The sequence below is a fragment of the Rhinolophus sinicus genome, linkage group LG04, assembly GCF_036562045.2.
Source record: "Rhinolophus sinicus isolate RSC01 linkage group LG04, ASM3656204v1, whole genome shotgun sequence".
Classification (NCBI taxonomy): domain Eukaryota; kingdom Metazoa; phylum Chordata; class Mammalia; order Chiroptera; family Rhinolophidae; genus Rhinolophus; species Rhinolophus sinicus.
The window spans coordinates 136,952,381-136,972,077 of record NC_133754.1 but is presented as its reverse complement, the minus strand read 5'-3'; the positions used below and the strand labels follow the sequence as shown (position 1 = coordinate 136,972,077).

General features: G+C 38.8%; 1 protein-coding gene across 5 annotated transcripts in view; it reads left to right on the top strand.

Moving 5' to 3' along the window:
* Nucleotides 1-19,697, top strand: part of PDCD1LG2 (programmed cell death 1 ligand 2) — a 61,173-nt gene that overhangs the window by 15,952 nt on the left and 25,524 nt on the right. For all 5 annotated transcript variants that reach the window (XR_012495717.1, XM_019727160.2, XM_019727162.2 and 2 more), the window contains exons 3-4: nt 8,144-8,443; nt 17,188-17,457. Coding sequence is in view for 4 of the 5 variants with exons in the window: in XM_019727160.2 (XP_019582719.2) it covers nt 8,144-8,443; nt 17,188-17,457 (570 nt within the window). In the remaining variant the exon portion in view is untranslated. The remainder of the gene's footprint in view (nt 1-8,143; nt 8,444-17,187; nt 17,458-19,697) is intronic.

Genomic DNA, 19,697 nt, shown 5'->3' with positions numbered 1-19,697 from the left:
TGGAGTATGATACAGCATGCAAATAAATTAATTACAAAAACATGTAACTACATTTAAGAATTTTAGCAGCATAATGTTGAGTGAAAAACAAAAAATCAAGCACAGAAGATGACATAAGCACAATGTCCTTTTTATAAACTATATATATATGTGCATATTTGTATATATATATGTACATATATATGTGAAAAAGCTAAAAGTAAGCAAAAGAATGATAAACACAGTATTTAGGATGGTGAATACCTTTGGTCGAGGGAGTAGATTATGTCATTAATAATGTTCTAGTTCTTGGGGTGGGCAGTGGGTTTTAGTAAGCACTGGTAAGCATATATTCATTTTACTTAATTTAATATCTTAAAATTATTTCTGCATTTAAATCTTTATACCACACATACAGAGAACCACATAAAATAAATGTAAAGTGTCATGCTAATGTAAAGTGAACCCTTTTGTAACCACCCAGCTCAAGAAATAGAACTGTACCAGCCTTCCCAGAAATTCTTCACTCGCCCCAGCTCAACAACATAAACTCTTCCCCAAAATGCTCCCCATAGCTCTATCCCTGTCCCTTCAGGAAATACAGATATCCCTTATTTTTAAGTGACTTTACTTCATTGGACATGCTCTTATTTATTTAACCAGTCTGCTATTGGTGGACATTAATTACAGTTATTTTAATTTTTTTTCTGGATTAATGCTTGAAAGACATTGTGAATACTGTGATGAATATTGATTCTGACTATAACTCAAGTAAACCATTAATCATGAACTCTTTCCTTACTTGTATGTTCTGTGGATGTTCCTGTGTTATCTATATAATAGTTTAAAGTTTGAGGTAAAAATTAGCGGAAAACACTTTGGTTGAAAACAACCAAATTGTCCTTCAATAGATGATCGGACAAAGAAGGTGTGGTGTATATACACAGTGGAATACTATTCTGCCATAAGAAAAGATGAAATAGTGCCATTTGCAACAAAATGGATGAATCTTGAGATTATCCTTCTAAGCGAGAACCTAATGATATGTGGGATATAAAACTGAAAGCCACAAAGGAACAGGACAAACAAATAAAGAAACAAAAACTCATACCACTAGTGGTTACCAGGGGGGTGGTAGACAAAGGTAAACGGGGTCAAATGTATGATGATGGAAGAAGAACTGAGTGGGTGGTGAACACACAATGTGATACATAGATGATGTATTACAGAATTGTACATCATCTTGAAACCTATGTAATTTTACTAACCACTGTCAACCCAATAAATTTTAATTTTAAAAAATTAGCAGAAAACATTTTTATTCTTTTTTTAAATATTTATTTTTAAATTGATATACAGTAAAATTTACTTTTTCATAAAAATATCTGTGAGTTTTCACAAATACAGTCATATAACCCCCACCACAATCAAGATTCAGAACAATTCCATCACTTGTCAAACAAACAAAAAACCCTCCATCCGCTGTTAACCAGGTACCCACTGTTCTGTCTTATACCATGTTTCCCCGAAAATAAGACTTACCCTGAAAATAAGCCCCAGTTAAGATCGTCAGCCAGATGGATGCATTTAGTACGTTATGACGATGTTCCAGAAGAAAATGACATGACTGTATTTGAATATATGTAGATTGTTGTACATGAAGAAATAAGACATCCCCTGAAAATAAGCCCTAATGGAGCAAAAATTAATATAAGACCTGGTCTTATTTTTGGGGAAACACGGTAGTTTTAACTTGTCCAAAATGCCATTTAAATGAAATCATTCATTAGACACTCTTTTTGTCTGGCTTCTTTCGCTTAGCATAATGCATTTGAGATTCATCCATATTATTGTGTTTACCAATAGTTCATTCCTTTTTTTTGTTGAGTAGTATTCCACTGTACTCATATGTATGTACTATATTTTGTTTATTCATTTCCCCAGTTTAGGGACTTTTGGGTTGTTTCCTATTTTGGGCAATACAAATGAAGTTGCTATAAACATTTGTATATAAGTATTTGTGGGAACATATGCTTGCACCTCACTTGAGTAAATACCTAAAGGGGTTGCTGGGTCATTTGGTAAGTATATATTTAATTTTATAAGAAATCATCATACATTTCCATAGTGTCTGTACCATTTTTCAATTCCCACCAACAAAATATGAGAGTTCCAGTTGTTCCAAATCCTTGCCAGCACTTGGTATTGACATTGTTGTTTTCTTTAATTTATTTTAAAAGTGTGTAAGTATCTCATTTGGTTTTAATTTGCATTTCCCTAATATCTAGTGATGATAAGCATATTTTCACATGCCTATTGGCCATCCATGTATCTTCTTTGGTGAAATGTGTATTCAAATCATTTGACCAATTTTAATTGGGTTGTTCTCTTATTATTAAGTTTTGAGAGTTCTTTATAATTTTGGATATAAGTCCTTTATCAACTATGTGATAGGCAAATATTTTCTCCCAATCTGTGGCTCATCTTTTCACTTTTAACAATGTCTTTTGAAGAGCAAAGACTTTAATTTGATATTCAATTTATAAATTTTTGCTTTTATGGATTGTACTTTTGTCATCATATCTAAGAACTCTCTGTTTAATCCAAGCTCCAAAAGACTTTCTTCTACACATTTTATAGTTGTACACTTTACATTTGGGTTTATAATTCATCCTGAATTAATTTTTATATAAGGTGAGAAGTATAGGTTGAGACTCTTTTTTTTTCCCGCATATGTACATCCAGTTGCTCCAATTCCTTTCTCCATTGAATTGTCTTTGCACCTTTGCCAAAATCAATTGGCCATATTTGTGTGGGTCTATTTCTGGACTCTCCACTCTGTTCTATTGATATATGTGCATATCCTTCCACATAGCTCACACTCTTTTATTATTGCAGCATTATAGTTCATTTTTTTCTTAATAGGTTTTCAAAACCTAATGACATCTTGTACCCCAGATACATTTAAGGGGAAATATTTATTTTTGTATTTTGTCATGTCTTAGAGGAAAGAGTAACCCCAATCTCACGCTTTTCGTTGATGTTTCCTTCTTTCTTCATCCTCCGAAGATGGATAAAAACTAGGGGAGCTCATGACCTTAGTGATGCTTGAGATCACTCGGGAGGGGGTGCAGGGACCACACACTGGGTTACCCCACTTACCCTATCTTCAGTCTCAAAAACTACTTCTGCAGACCCCTGAGGTATACAAAACAGAAGAATCAGGTTGGGAAAAGGATTTCTAAAAGACGAAATGTCTCCATGCAGTGTTCCTATAAAGAGGAGTGCATGAGTCAGGCACCCAGAGCAGGTTTATATTTTAAACCAGAAAGTAGAGTTCTCTGAAAGCTGTGTCTGTGTAAAGTAGCCCCCTACCTTTCAAGTACATTAGATAGGAAGTCTGAACAAACTTAAGTTTCAGTTGTTAAATGGAAAAAAATGTACAAAATTAGTTTAAAGAGGAAACTATCTTGGGAGGTAATGCAAATGATTTATTTTGCGTTTCCTGGAGATGTGACAGGTGCTAACTCCCATTGATGCCTGCTTGCAAACAAAATGCAAAGTTACCCCAAGAACTTTCAAAAAGGCTCCAGCATTTTGTGTACCCTAATCTTATGTATGTTTAACTGGATTACATAGATTCTTATCTCTTGTTAAATTACGTGTGCTCAGTGGATCAATATAATATTAAAGTATGTATATATTATATAAATGTTTTAAAAGTTTCCAGCATTACTCAAGGCAGCTGCTTTAATTTGTCTAAAGAATCTGTATATATGAATTTTTCATGCCCTGGCCAGGTCCTTTACCCTTTAATTTAATCAAGAAACCCAAATGAATGGGTAAAACTTGTTTTGTCTGCTTAATTTTGCCGGGGTGGAAACTTTCCAATTTTCCCCTTTGTCTGATAATTTCAGAAGTGCAATGCTAGGTTGAAGCTTGATTTACTAACCACATGGCATATAAAAATAGAAAACAAATGTCTTTTCCTTAGCATAAAGCTGAGAAGTATATCTGTCACATTCATGGATATTGTATATACATGCCAGTGGATAGTCATATCTGTAGAGTTGTTAGGCGTATAGGCTTTCAAGACACAGAGATATGAATTTGAATTACAACTCCATGAGCTACCACTTTTTGACCTTGGGCAAGTTGTATCACTTCTTTAAGCCTCAGTTTTCCCATCTGTAAAATGGGGATGATAACTCCTATCTTGCAGAGTTTTGGGAACATTAAATGAGGTGATGATGTAACGGTTAGCCCAGTGTCTGGCTCACTGTCTTTAATAAGTGTTAACTATTAGTCTACTTCCCATTAACAGTCCAAATACAGAACAATGTTATAACTCTACTTCTCAAATGTTAATGTGCATGCAAACCACCCCAACAATGTTAAGATGCAGATTCTGCTTCTCTAGTTCTAGGGCAGGGCCTGACATTCTGCATTCCTAACTGGCTCCCAGGTGCAGCTGAGGACAACACTTTGAATGGCAGGAAGATAAAACATGATTGCAAGTGCAAGTGTTTTGTCTAACCAATGGTTCTCAATGATCTCTGCACATTAGAAGCTTCCAGGGAAATTTTAAAAAAAAGAAAAATTGATGCTGGCCTCACAGAAGAATTAGAATTGAATTTTAAAGGATCCTAGGGCATTAACATGTTTAGAAGCCTCCCCAAATAACAATTAATCTTCGAGCTCTTCTGAGCTACTCAGATACATGATTCATGTTTGTTAATTGCTCTTTTCTCTTTGAACATTAGCTGGAAAATGTTACCTGTCTGACAGGTAGCATACTGATGCCTACAGCCCCTGTACACACATACTTATCTGTACAAGGCAGAGGGGGAAAGCAAGCAGTAAATAGATTTTTGTCAAAGGCCCAGGCAGGAAAGAGGGGAGTTCTGCTGTAATGCTATGGGGAGTTCCAGAGGAAGTTACAGGCGTTCCCTCTCATGAGAAGAAAACATAAATGTGATAAATAAATTTGCTAAATAAATTCAGTAGAGACACACCCAAAGTCCTCTAACTAATTCTTGTTATCTCAGATTCAGCCACTAACCTTCTTTGCAAGCCCCTTTTCTCTTCCCTGTTTCCTGTTTGATCGTGTGTAATAAAATAAGAGAAGGAAGTACTATGAGGAGAGTAAAAATAGCGTAAATTCCTGAACCTGGCACATAGAAAATTGTTAATACATATTTAATAAATGAATAAATACTATTCTTCAGGGCAGAGCGGATTTGGTATCAGGTGGCTCTGTCTTAGTTATAAAGGGATTTAATAACTCAAGTCTTTGAAGATGATTCCCATCCTAAAGGGATCTACCTTTAAGAGGGGCCCCTTATGGAGACCCAGTGTGAAAATTATAACAAGCGTTCACTGGATTCCACAAAATGAAACGATATAGGAAATTTAAAAGCACAACATCTCTTTTCACATATATCATCCCAGAGTCCTCTCAACCTGGCCAAACAAATGCATGTGTGATTAGCTTTGTTTTACATAGAAGCACTTGTTTTACAGGCCTGCCCCCTCCCCCTTCCTACACAGAAGAACGCTGGGTAGATGTATCTCCTTTCCTTACCATAGATCTCTGGTAGAAAAGCTTGTTAATGTTCTAGTCGTGGTTAAAACAGGGGTTCGAGGCAAGACATAAACGTGTCAGTTATTTTCATAAATCTCAAGTTGTGCACAGCACCTCCTATCAAGTGTGCTGTGTGGTGATTAAGAATGCCAATTTGTGTGATCTTGGGAAAGTGGCGTTTTGATGAGAGGAAGACAGAAATGAATATAGTTAGGCTCATCCTTCCTTTCTCCCTTTCCTCATTTCTGTCATTTATTTGCCAAAACCTTAACTGGAACTTAGTAGGTACGGGGCATTGGAGATACCAAAACAAACGCTACCTGGTCACTGCCTTCAACGACTTGTAGGCTAGTAGGAGGAAAACTTTGAGTCAGAAGAGAATTGCAATGCAAATCATTTAAGCAACAGAAAACTCAAAAATTAACTTATACTGTTAAATCTGTTTTCTAGGCTGGTCAGGGAATGAGCTTTCCTGGTTAATAAAATTTTGTGGTTAATAATGAAGGGCCGTGCATTCTATATATAGATTACCACTTACCCAAGAATTAAAACATGCTACAAAAGAAGGGAACCAATGTTTGCTGACTATCCGTCACCTGCTCAAGTCAGCTACTTCACATGTGCCATTTTTCTTTGTTTTCACCACAGTCCTGAGAGGTAGATATTCACCTTGTACCTTTACAAAGAAGAGGTTGAAACTCATAGAGGTTAAATGGAATGATCAAGATCAAAGGACCCAAAATCCCAATATAGTCAGAATTTGAACCCAGGTTCATCTGTCACTAAATCCAATGCTTTTTCCATACCATGTTTTGGGTTTTTTGTTTTTGTGGGTTTTTTTGGGGGGTGGGCAGCAGGGGGTGATGGATCCTGTTATTTATGCTTTGCTGCACAGACAATAATATTAGACAGGAAAAGAAAAAAAAAAAACTTTGTGTTATTCCACATGTGCTGGCTGCTGTTTACATACCCTGCCAATGCCTTAGCACTGGAGAGCTTTTTGCAATAGGCTGGGGAAAGGGGAGGGAGGGGATGAAAAGTGTCAAAGAAACCATGTTATATGGCAACAACTCCTCGAATAGCATATGCTTAGAAGCCTCCCCAAATATTTATTGAATGGTTGATTTGACTGATTAAATTAATGAATGAATGAAGCAAGGTCTACTGAACATAACTTGATCTAATTTTCTGTCATGATTCAGAAGCTACTTCAAGATCTTGCTGTACCTCAGTCATAATGAATATCCATTCATCAGTGATGGAAGAAGCATAATTTGTACAGGTTCTCACACTTTATTCATGCATAACTACCTTCATTAGTTTTGCCATGTTGGCGGTACTTTATGCTATTGTTTTTAGTATATGTGCTGCCGAAGAGAGCACAATACTATTGTTTTTATAAAATTCTTTAAATCAACTCAGCTTTTATTTTTTGAACGAAATAGTATAATGTGGTAAATGGAAAACCACTATCACTGGTACTGGTAAATAGAGAATATGAACACAAATAAATGCAATGAAAGTAAAGTAGTGTTAAAATCTACCCAGATACTACTATTTGCCTGGGAGCTTCCTATTTTACGAAAAGGAAAAATATCCATTGTGAGAGTGTGTTGCAAATTACATAGAATTTGAAGGATTGAAATAGAATTGAAGAGGGAATACATTCCTCTCTGAATAATCCAACTCTCTTTAGGTTTTGATTTGGCCCTATCTAAAATAATTTTGCATACTTCTACTGGCATGTACTTCACATTTTGGGAAATACTGCTTCAGTGGATTATAATCCTACAGATTTTGAAGGCAAACACCTGACTGATTCTGAATTCAACTTCACTAATTGTATGTTCTGGATCAAACCTCTTTGAGCCAGTTTCCTCAACTATAAAGCGGTAATGATAATACACATTTTGTGGTCATATTTTCAGGATTAAATGATGTAATTATAAAGAGCTTAGCACAGTTCCTGGCACATAGTAGGTATACGCTTAATAATAGCTTACTCTTCCTTTCCCCTTGTTGACAGAAAAGAAGAAGTTTCTACAGTGGGTTTATTTGGTGTGGTGGTTTGGGATTTAGCAATACTTGGGTCTGACCCCAGCTGTGCAATCTTAACCTTTCCATGTTTCAATTTCAGTTTCTAAAAAAGAGGATAGTTCTACCTTGCTGGTTTCCTGGGAAGACTAATTGTGATCATGTGTTAGCAGAAGCCTCACACATAGCATGAACTCAACATGTGATAGTTATTATTACTGTCACTGGTGAGAGGAAGCAGTATTTTGCAGGGAATGAATGGTGTAATTTGATCCTTATGAAGAAAATGAGCCTGGATAATGGGTGGCAGGAGGGCAGTCAGCTGCACAGGTGGGGAGTGTTGAGAGGAAAGAACTACCTCAGAGCAATGGATCAAGAATTCCACTCTTGCCCAGGGGGAAGGAGAGAAAGGAGTCTGAGCAAATGCCCAGATAATGACAGGTATTTCCTGGAAAGTGGGGGTAGGCTGCGTCTCCTCAGTTCCCACTCTGTACTCAACTGAAATGTGAAGGCAGACAATGGGAGAATGTCTTGTTTTCTGTTCAGCTTTATTCACAGTGACGGTCCCTAAGGAACTGTACGTGGTAGACTACAGCAGCAATGTGACCCTGGAGTGTGATTTTGACACTGGAGATGGTGTGGAGTTTGGACACGTAAAAGCCAGTTTGCAAAAGGTGGAAGACGATACATCCTTGCACAGTGTCACTTTGCTGAATGAGAAGCCGCCCCTGGGGAAGGCCTTATTCCACTTCCCCCGAATCCAAATGAGGGATGCAGGGCAGTACCGTTGCGTGATCGTTTACAGGGGCGCCTGGGACTACAAGTACCTGACGCTAAAAGTCAAAGGTGAGTGGTTTCAGGAACTGGAATCCATGGGGGCATCTCTCCAGCACAGGGCCTAATGCGGGCTCAAGCAAAAGCCGGGAGGATGCTTCTCAGGAGACAGAGCTATTTCAAAGAAAAGAAAAGCACCTGTTCAGAAATATCTTTTGACATCTGAGTATAAAGCAGCTGAGGCTAGGGTAAACAGGAATAAATGGGTTCTAAAGGAAGCCAGGAAATGAGTCCTGAAAGATGGGAGGGTACCAAAAATAGGCTGTGCCTAATTCACAGTTCTCACAAGGAACAACACTAACTTGTTTATGAAGCTACTCTGTCAGAATAGCTTATATCTCCAGTTCAGACTTTTTAAGCCATGGTTTGCCATCCACTGATGGATTAAAATGTCAGTTTAGTAAGTAGTAACCAGGTCGGTATTTTGTTCCCCATTAAATGAACAAAATGAATAGAATAGAATAGATCCGAGGGCATCATATAGGAGGGCTGAGTGTTGTTCTGTGAAACTTGTTTCAGAGGGTGTGTGTGAATTGGCTCATGGTGTAAAATAGTTTTCCTCACTCTGGGTCAGTCTAAAAAGTTTGGAAAGCACTACTCTAGTCCAAGTCTCGTCTATTGCCGACAAAGCAGTAGGAGTCCAGAGAAGTGAAGTGGGTGGCCTGAGAGAGCCCCGTTAAGTCAATAGCTGTCCCCATTCGTCTGGGTTCAGGGGTCTCTCCACCACAACATAAGCCAAGAACCTACATCTGAAGAGCATCTTTAAATTCTTGTTTGTTCTAAGAAAGGTCATTTTGGGAAAGACTTATAACAACTATAAAAGAATAGATTTGACTTTGTTCATCGTCTTGTGTTTTTCGGCCTTCATTGACTGGTCTGTTAAACTATGTCAGTTTTTCTCTGCCTCCTCCTGATTTACCATTAGGCCTCTCTGTTCTGTCTTCTGGAGGGTCTGTGGGTTTCGGTCCCGAAAGACCAGTCAGTGACCTTGGCAGCAATGGTGTGACTTTATGGTCTGGTACAAAGAAGGACAAACTGAAAGGATTAGACATGAGTGTGAATATTGTTTTCACCAGTGACCTTGGCCGGGTTATTTCACCCTTCATAACTTCTCATTTTTATTTATAAAAGGATAACAGTAGTAGCACCTACCACATAGGATTATTATAAAAATGAAAAGAGATAATGAGCGTAAAGAACTGAGCATGGTCCCTGGCATATGATATGGGGAGTGTCCAGAGATTTGGTTCAAAGACCCTCAGTTATTACAGGGACAGTGACCTCCTCATTCCCCAACTATCCATGAGTCATCAGGAAAGCTTGCAGCCTGGATGTGACTGTCTTCTATCTTTACTGCATTCCTAGGCGTCAACTGGGAGGAACTCCAGAACACTGAAGTTAGGCTACGTTTAACTAACAGGAGGAAAGAGGGCTTTACATTCTCGTGATCCCCTAATGTACTCTGCTGTCTGCACACCTAAGTCACTGCCCCCGTGTTTGCTGGTCTCTTTTCGAATGCTGTAATGCATCTGGGGTCTTTGGGGAATTTGGGGCCCGTCATCCCATTTTCTCTCTGCAGCTGACAGCTGCTGCTCATTGCTGGGGAGCCATTCTACAGCCTCACTTAGACCAGGGTAGCTCCAATGTGGAGCAGATTTATTCCTTAAATCTTAATTAATTCCTTAAATTGTTAATGGTCTTCAAACTATATGGGGCATGTGGGGATCACAAAGACTTTCTCTGACGTGCACAGGCAGTTTTAGGAAATGCCTTTCTAGAGCTTCATCTTCCCCAAGTACTCTTTCCCCAAATTGAGTGTGCCTGAGACTGCGTCTTCCAGGCAGGGCTCTTGGGGTTCCCCTAGAACACTTCCTCTTTTATTATTGCTTTCTCCCACTTCATAAAAAGCCTACCTGTTACCCATCATGAATATAGTGCATTGTCCCACGGTATAAACACCTCCATAGTCCTAAACAAAAGAGTGATTAGAAATATTGATAACTTATCAAACTGTAATGACTAACAAATCCTTTTGGAAATCAGGAGGTATCAAATTCTCTGCTTTCAACAAAATTGAAGGAGGCCCTAATAGAGTTAACAGCTGATAATATAAGATGAAGTAATTTTTGGCATATAAATCATAAATCTTTCAAAGAATGAAATGACATTACTATAATACAACTGCTTCCATCCCCACCAACTTATTCATATGAGCAAGATTCCTTAGCCCTTATTGCTACAAAAAAAAATGAAATATAGAAATAGAATTAATTTCTAAACTGTGTTTCATTTCAGCCATTAGTCATATGCATCCTCAGATTCATGAACAAATTGCAAAAGACAGCCCCATCCATCCCATTAGGAGATACATTTCCAGTAAGCTTTTATCTTTTATGTTTAATAATTATCAACATTCATAATATTTTCCACTTTGATTTTACATGTCCTAATAATAATGGAAATTAGATTTGAATGCAGAAGAAAACTTTGAAAACTTAAAGCCTTATGTTCACAAGAAAAACATTTTAAATTCAATAGGTGTATGTATTTTGTTGTTGCAAAGAAACATAGGATAATCAATAAGAGCTTCCAAACATGTTTCATTAACATAAAATCCTATAGAAAAGTAGAATGAGAACAGAGGTTCAAAGAATGAAAAGGAACAAAGTAAAACTCTGATCCTTAGGGAAGAATTTTTGTTATGTGTTTTTCAATGGATGGTGATGTGTATCAAAAACACCTTCTTTGATATCTAGATGATACTGGATACATATGTAAGAGTGAAATAGTTGCTTGACTAAAAATATAAATGTGTATAAAATGCTAAACATCATATATTTTTCCAATATAGAAACTTATGAAAAATTTTAAGAATCAACTCAGTATGTGAAAGGATGCATACTGCATCACAATCCTTTTAGGAGAAATGCAAGCAAAAAAAGAAAGAAAGAAAAGTTGCAAACCATGACCTCAGAGTATTGTGCCCTGATCAGGGGTCTCTGAAGGAAGCAGGGGAGATCTGGGGTTTGCTTAAATGAAGTAGGGCTAGAGGACAGACAACCTATTTTCTTAGAATGCCTGATCTATAGCATAAACCTGGAAAAGGGTTTATAGCACCTTCTTTACAGTCTGGGCAACAGTTCATATTAAATACAGTGAAAAGAGAAATGATGATTTCAAAAGCATAGGAAAAAAATAGTAGGTAGAATGGCTAGAGAGTCTATAAGAGACATTAAGAGGAGGCTGCAGTTTCTGAAAAGCCAGGCTGCTACTGCAGGACTCAGTAATCTGAGGAAGGGCAGGGAGCATGGCTGAAGGGAGCAGTGGCTCTGAAAGTCCAGGAGGGCCCAGGATTTGAGCCCACAAATTGACAACTTGCCCATGCAAAGGATTCCCGACAAACACAGAGCAAGTACTAAGAAGAGAAGGGCCAACCAGCCTGAAGGTCTGGGCAAAGCATGAGAATGAGGATTGCAGAGCCAACACCTGGAATGAGCTGAGGCTTACAAAAGTACTTCAACAAAAAGGCCCAAGATAGAGAGTGTCACATGAGGAAGTGGAGGAAGGAGGCAGCATGGCTCCCATTCTTTCTTGCAAGAGGAAAGGCCTTCACCCTACTGGGGGGAAGACATAAAGGGTGCAGGGAGGAAACAGCCCAAGATAAGCAATGTGGTAGTGAAAAGATGACTGTATGTGTAGCCTCTAGGCCCAGAGAAAGAACTTGCTAAAGGAACTTACTGTGGGGCTAAATCTCTGATCTCAATGTCTTTTCTCCATTGGGGAAACAGAAGGGAATTAGGAAAGCTGGAGTTAAGAAAATTATATCCTGAATTTTAAAGGGGGGGGCAAAACTCCTGGGAATTATGAACGGTTTAACCTGATATACCTCTCTAAACCATTTAATAGCAAATTGAGAGCAATCCTAAAAGATTTATATCAGTGATTATTAGAAACCTGCCTGGATTCTCTTAAGACCAAGTGATGTAAAACTACATACATTTTTTTTTTTTTAACCTTAGTTACTGTCATTATGAGGATAAAGCAGACAATATTATGTATACCTTATCTTTATTTCAGAAATGCTAGAGTTGCCAGTAATATATGAATCAAATAGTAGAGACAACCAAGAAAACAGAAACTATTTAAACCAAAAATTTAAGTTAGAAAATAGTAATTCTATTGATGGAACAGACTGAGAAGCCAACCTGGGAAAAAGGAGACAAATCAGCAATTAGAAATAGCAGGAAGTGGCTACCACCACTGGCCTGAAGGAGAGGGGGTAAGGTAGGGTTAATAGAGCCCAGGAGCCAGAGTCACATGACAGACACTGGAACCCCAGTGGGCCTGTCCAGTGGTAGCTGGGGCCAGGGAAGAGATGTGGCTATCGCTGGAGAGGCCATTATAGCACAGAACATGGGGGAGAAATACCCTAACGTCTCCCTTCCTCTTGCCCTCCAGTCTTCGCTTCATGTTCCTATTGGCTGTCAAGAGCCTGAAATACACAGCCTGCGAAAGTCAGCCTTCCTGCAGTTCAAGGCAGAGAAGACAAATTGAGGGATAGATCCAAGGACAAACAGATCCAGGACCCACACAGCACATACCTTATGCATAAATTGGTAAAATGTGGGTTGAATAATAGTATAGTTAACTGGATCTATAACAGACTGAACAACTAGTAGTTGTTGACTCAGGGCCAACAAAGGGAGACTGATAGCCAACCTTGCTGGGCAGTAGATCATTCATTTAACAAAATTATGATCTTAGGATCTTATGCTGCATTAAAACCCTGTGTTGGGCCTAACGTGTACTCAGTGCATAGGAGGTAATTAGTCACACTATACTTTAGTTAATATCTGGAATATAGGTCATGTCACGTTGGAAAAAAAAAAAAAAAAGTGAATCGAAAAACTGGTATCTGGGCCTGGGTCTGACAACTATGTCCTAGGAAGGAATTGGCATGTTTTATCTAGAGGTGAAAGACTATATGGCCACTTATCTTCAGATACCTGAAGAGTTACCTTGTCATGGAAGAGCTAATAATAATTACTAACAATAATTGAATAGTTACTATGTTCTAGGCACCTAACTTATTTAAGCATCCTAACACCACTGTTAAGGATGAGTATTATCGTACCTATTTTATAAATGAGAAATCTGAAGGCTTGAGAGATCATATAAACAGCCCTTGGCTCAAGCCAGTCAAACCTTTCAGACTTTGAAGTCCATGTTTTTAACTATTGTGCTTACCGTATTTGTTTTACTAAATCAGACAAGTACCAATTGTTGAAGCTACCAGAAGGCAAAATTTGATTTGCATAAGGAGAATTTTCCCAATGAGAGTTCAACTTTCTTATTTTCTAATCATGGCAATGACTACTTCTGGAAGTAGGAGCTTCGATTCATAGATGTATTTATCCAAAAGTTAGTTATCTCGCAGGTTACTAATATCAGAAGAGAAGTATTACTAAAGATAAAAAGGGACCTTTCATAAGGATAAAAAAGTCAATTTGACAGGAAGACATAATAATCCTAAATGTGTGTATATCTAACACACAGTTTCAAAATATATAAAATAAAAATTGACAGACCTAGAAGGAGAAATAAACAAATTCACAATCGTATTTGGAGATTTCAACTCATCTCTATTATAGCTGATTGTACAAACAAAAAAGAAAATAGAAGAGTTGAACAACACAGTTAGCCATCCTGACCTAATTGACATATATAAAATTTACACCCAACAACTGCAGAATACATGTTATTTCCAAATGCATGTGAAACACTTATCAAGGTAGTTATCTAGCAAAGTTGCTACAGAAGCTATTTCTCATTGAGAAGGAAGTTGGGCTAGTTGAATTTTAAGATCACTTCCACCTGAAATTCCAAAATTTGTTCATCTTTTCTGAAGAATATTACCCTCAATCCAGCTTCCCCATTGTGTGTTACTGAAATTAATTCCTTTATAGCCACTTCCCAAATACAAAAGAGGCTGTGGAGCCGTCTTTAACACTGTATAACTATAGATGCCAGTCCCTTCCCCAAACCTTGCTGATTCTTTTAGGTGAACATCTCTCCCATTTTCCCTCATTTATACATCTTCAGCCTAGCTACTGATTCCTGGCCCTCCTACCTCTGAAATCACCAATCAACTTGGCCATCAAGATTAGCTTCTTGTCCCAAGCTATCGTGGGAGCAGGCCAGACCCTCACCCACAACACACTAGTCCTTTGAATCCATTTATTCTCCTCCATCTCTCCCAGAGACCCCAGAGTTTCAGAAATAATCTCTGATATAACAGGATGAAATGATTATGAGAGGATACCGCACCAAAGGAAAAGAAGTATAGATAAATAACATAGAATGAAAGATAAAGTGAATACTCAGAATGCATGACTGAGATACTGTTTGATTGCTAGAGATAAACCAAAATTTGGCACCAAGGAGACTGGTGAATGTTAACTACCATGTTTCCCCGAAAATAAGACCTAGCCGGACAATCAGCTCTAATGCATCTTTTGGAGCAAAAATTAATATAAGACCCGGTCTTATATTATAGTAAAATAAGTAAAATAAAGTAAAATGTTATAGTAAAATAAGACCAAGTCTTATATTAATTTTTGCTCCAAAAGATGCATTGGAGCTGATTGCCTGGCTAGGTCTTATTTTCGGGGAAACACGGTAGTTCAACCCCTTCAGTAGGCTGGTTCAGAACCTGATCCTCCTCATGCACTAGTTCTGGGTACCAGGTTCCCCTAGAAAACATATCCCTCTTCCACGTTGCTCTATTCCCAGGCTTCTGCAGTTACACAGAAAATTATCCTCTTCTGATGATTCCAATGCAGAAATCAGAATACTGTAGCTGTGACAGGCATGAGTTCACGTGCCCCCATCCATCCCAGATTGCAGCTGTTTTCTTATTTACAAAATAGGAATATGAATTTTACCTATCTTGTAGGGTCCTTGTGTGGTTTAAATGAGATAATGTATGTTAAGGGGATGGAATCAGGTTTTAGAGTCACTCATCCTTGCTCCTCTCCAAGTTCTGGACTAAGAGGTGTACACACAATAATCAATACCAAATGGGAAATGAACTCCATTTTTTAAATTAATAACTGGATGAACACGTGCTTTTCTCCTTTTCCCTCTTCCAATTTTGGGGCTTCTCTGGTAATTTACACTGGAGAACATGACTTAGAATAGGGGTCCCCTGTTTCCTGTTCCCTCGTCTTAACCTAAGAGTCCAGGTTTGCAGATCAGACCCTAAAGTCACTCATCCATCCAGACTCATGGATAACAAAATCCGCCCCACCCAGTCACAGGCGGAAGCTGGAATACTGTGAGCTGGGAAGACGACAGAGCTTACTGAGGCCTGCAGTAAAGCAGAGAATGCTTTACTGCACCAAGAACTTCAACAGAGGGTCACAGGTTTTTCACAGCATTTGAAGGTGCAGTCACCATGCTTTTCAGTGAATGGAGACCCAGTGAGTGCTTTGGCTATAACTAATCAAATTAGCAACTCATAACATAGGGACACACAGGGGAGGTGCTCAAGGGGCAAAAACTGTGGCAAGGGGCATGAGTGCTTCCTCCACAGTATGTAAAAAGCCCAGAACATAGAAGCTCAATACCCAGAGAACACTTAGTACATCATAAAGTATTTGACATTTTCCACGTGGCTATTATCATTATCTTAATATAAAAACACTTTTCACAAAGTTTGTGCCCATTGATACGCCTCCCAACAATTTAAGAAAAAAAAAAAGAGCAGTTTCACCACACCTGTGCCATATTTCTATCTTTACTTCAATGATTGTATTGAAATTCCGTTTCTTAAGGAAATATTTTCTACTTAATGAAAACTAGTGTTCATTCCCTCTTCCCTTCACCAAAAATCAACAGGTTACTTTCCACACTCCCTGATATCTGCATATGTCGTTAATACTTATTTATTTTTAGCTATCATCTCAGATAGCTGAACAATTTGTCCTTATGTCCTTGCTCTCTGTGTCACTCGTGTCTGTTTTAGATCTGTTTTCTACAGGGCAGGAAGTCATATCTGATTAATTCACTCAGCATACACTGCACAGAATGGGGTGTGTGTGTGTGTGTGTGTGTGTGTGTGTGTGTGTGTGTGTGTGCGCGCGCGCGCGCGCTAGACATAGACCCAATTTTTGACTATTTATAGACAGAAGCTTGGTCTTCATTTTTTTTTTTGTCCTCCTAATATTAGAGAACTGATGAAAGGGGGAAGTGCAAAAAAAACTTTCTCCTGAAGATGTTAGAAAAACTCTAAATAAAGTGAGATATGGGGGTTAGCTAGTAATTTTATTTATCTATCCTCTCGCTTCTCTCCAGTCCTTAATTGCGAGATAATTTATAGTAATATAGGAAGCCACAGAGTGTGGTGGTATAAAGCACTATTGAGATTTGGAATCAAACTTCCAGTGTACAAATATTGGCTATTGCCTAATACCCCTGTGACTCTGGGCAAAATCTTAACCTCTCTAGCTTCAATTACCTCCAACAAAAATTAAGAATTTCAACAATGCCATTTTTGTGGTATGGTAAAGGTTAAACAATTCATTGTGTGTAAAATAGCATGATGATCTGAGACAAAGAAAATGTTTTAAAAATTAAAGCCATTATTCCTTAATACTGATAATGATCATTTTATTAATTTCACATGGCATTGAGTTCAGAGCTCTACAGGAATCAGGAAAGAAAGACTTACTTATTTTTCTTCTTTTATTGTCCAGCTTCCTACAAGAAAATAAACACTAGCATCCTTCAGTTCCCAGAGACAGACGAGGTAGAGCTCACCTGCCAGGCTGAAGGTTATCCCTTGGCAGAAGTGTCCTGGCCAAACATCAATGTTTCTGCCAACACAAGCCACATAAAGACCTCTGAGGGCCTGTACCAGGTCACTAGTGTTCTGCGCCTCAAGTCACACCCTGGCAGCAACTTCAGCTGTGAGTTCTGGAATGATGATGTGAAGGAACTTACTTCAGCCATCATTGACCCTCCAGGTAAGAGTGGCCGGCCCTTCCTAGCTCTATGGTTTAGGGTTCAGGCAAGAAATAGATGGCACACTCAGAACAAGTCATTTAAGGAGTGTATAATAAAGCGACTATTTATGAAGTTCTGATCAGGATTCAGAGAACCTACTAAGGATAGTGAAGGACCCTGGGGCTTCAACAGTGGGGGAGAAATTAGCCTTATTGGAGAGGTTACTGCAACCTGGAGAAGGGAGCTGTAGGGAAAGCACACTTGACGGGAACTGTGGCCTCCAAGAGAGGGGTGCTACCACTTGCAGCAACACCAAAGGGCAGATGCTGGGTGAATGAATACCCCAACTTCATTCTCCTCCTACCCTCCAATCTCCTGCTGGGTCCTCCCATTGGCTGAACCCAGGTAGAAGTCAGAGAACAACAGAGTCACTGGTATGTTCCATAAACATCAACCTCTCAGACCTCAGAACAGAGTGTTGAAATGCAGACAATGGATCTGAAGAGGAAACAAAAAATATCCAGCACAAAAGCTGATTAATCACTATGCCTCAGGCATGTGCTTTGAGTCACCAGGATGAATATCACTTTGCTGGCTTTGCCGACAGCCGAATGGTGTGGGGGTTTTACAGGAAAACTGGCCTCAAAAAATCTTCCAGAGCTTTCGCTGGCTATACTGAATCTCATATTTAGAACTTCATACATCAGCAAAACTTCAAACAATTTTGGAAGTCTGACAATTTTTTATTTGCCAAGTAAGAACAATTTACTTGCTAAATAAGAACAACTAACATCTAGAGACAGGTCATTTTATTTCATAAGAGACAGGGCATTTTATCACCACATGCATAAGTTGCCTATTGCTCCTGTAACAAATTACCACAAACTTCGTGGGCTTAGGACAACACAAATTTATTAACCTACACTTCCAGAGGTCAGACGTCTGAAAAAGGCTCCACTAAGCTCTAATCAAAGTGTCGACAAGATAGCAGAAGCTCTAAGGGAGAATTCATTTTCTTGGTTTTTCCAGCTCGCAGAGGCTACCTGCATTCCTTGGCTCGTGGACCCTTTCTCCACTTTCAAAATCAGCAGTTGCAATACTCAGGCCTCTGCTTTTATCATCACATCTCTTTCTTTTAATTCTCCTGCCTCCCTTTTCCATCTTTTAGGAACCCTTGTGACTACACTAGATGCCTTCCCTGCCACCTCAACTTGATAATTCAGAAGGATTTTCCCATTTCAAGGTCCTTAATATAATCACATCTGCAAAACTCTTTTGCAGTGTAGGGTAACACATTCACAGATTTCAGGGATTAGATCATGGACATCTTTGAGGGGAGCCATTATTCTGCTACCATGCAAATACAGGATATAATCTCAGAATAAAGGACAGTCCCTAGTACTGATTAGACTTTATAGAAAATTCACTATGTTGTCATTATATTTCACTTTTTGTCATTTGTCTTAGACAAAGCAGAGCCTATGATAAGGACTTGTTGGCATGCAGGTATTTGGTGACCCCAGGGAGCAGAAGTGAGAGATTCAGGAGATGAAGACAGGAAAGAAGGAAAAGCAAATATAGGGACACATTATAAAAGTTGTTGATGTGGACAACAGAAGCTCAAATATGCAAGGGCCACCTAAGAAGTATACAGATGGCCTTCTAAGATGTTTACTCAAAGGACTTAGGGTGGCAAGACTAATCCATCTGCTCTCATCTCCAGTGGTTGACAGTTGTCAGCTCTCTTCCACTATGAGCTGCGAATGCATATGGGCTAAGTGAGTTCCCCCCCTCAGCCATCTGTAGCATCAGAGTTATCCCAGGTCAGAAAGCAAACATCCCCTTGATGTTAATCATTGACTATGAAGTGAGTCGAAGCCCAACCACAATTCTACCCAATCTATGGCTGACATCAAAAGAGAAGCTGAGAAGAAGGGAGGCAGGACTACAAATGTCTATCTCTTGCACTGTTCAAGTCCACTCATGCCCTACATTAAGTCCACTCACTCTGAGCCTTCGGGCAGGAAAGCAGCTACAATCTCTGCAAAACATTTCATATACAAGACTTCGTGGAACAAACTATAGTTCCTGTGGCTGCCATTGATCCCAATCCATAATTGATATTTGTCATCTCTCTGATCCACTAAACATTCTACATTTCCCCCACTCAGCACTTCAGATGCAATAGTTTGTTTCCCTGGGGGACTCAGGCTTTCAATCCTGATAGGTCTGAGCCCCAGCTGCCTTGCCCTTAGCTGAG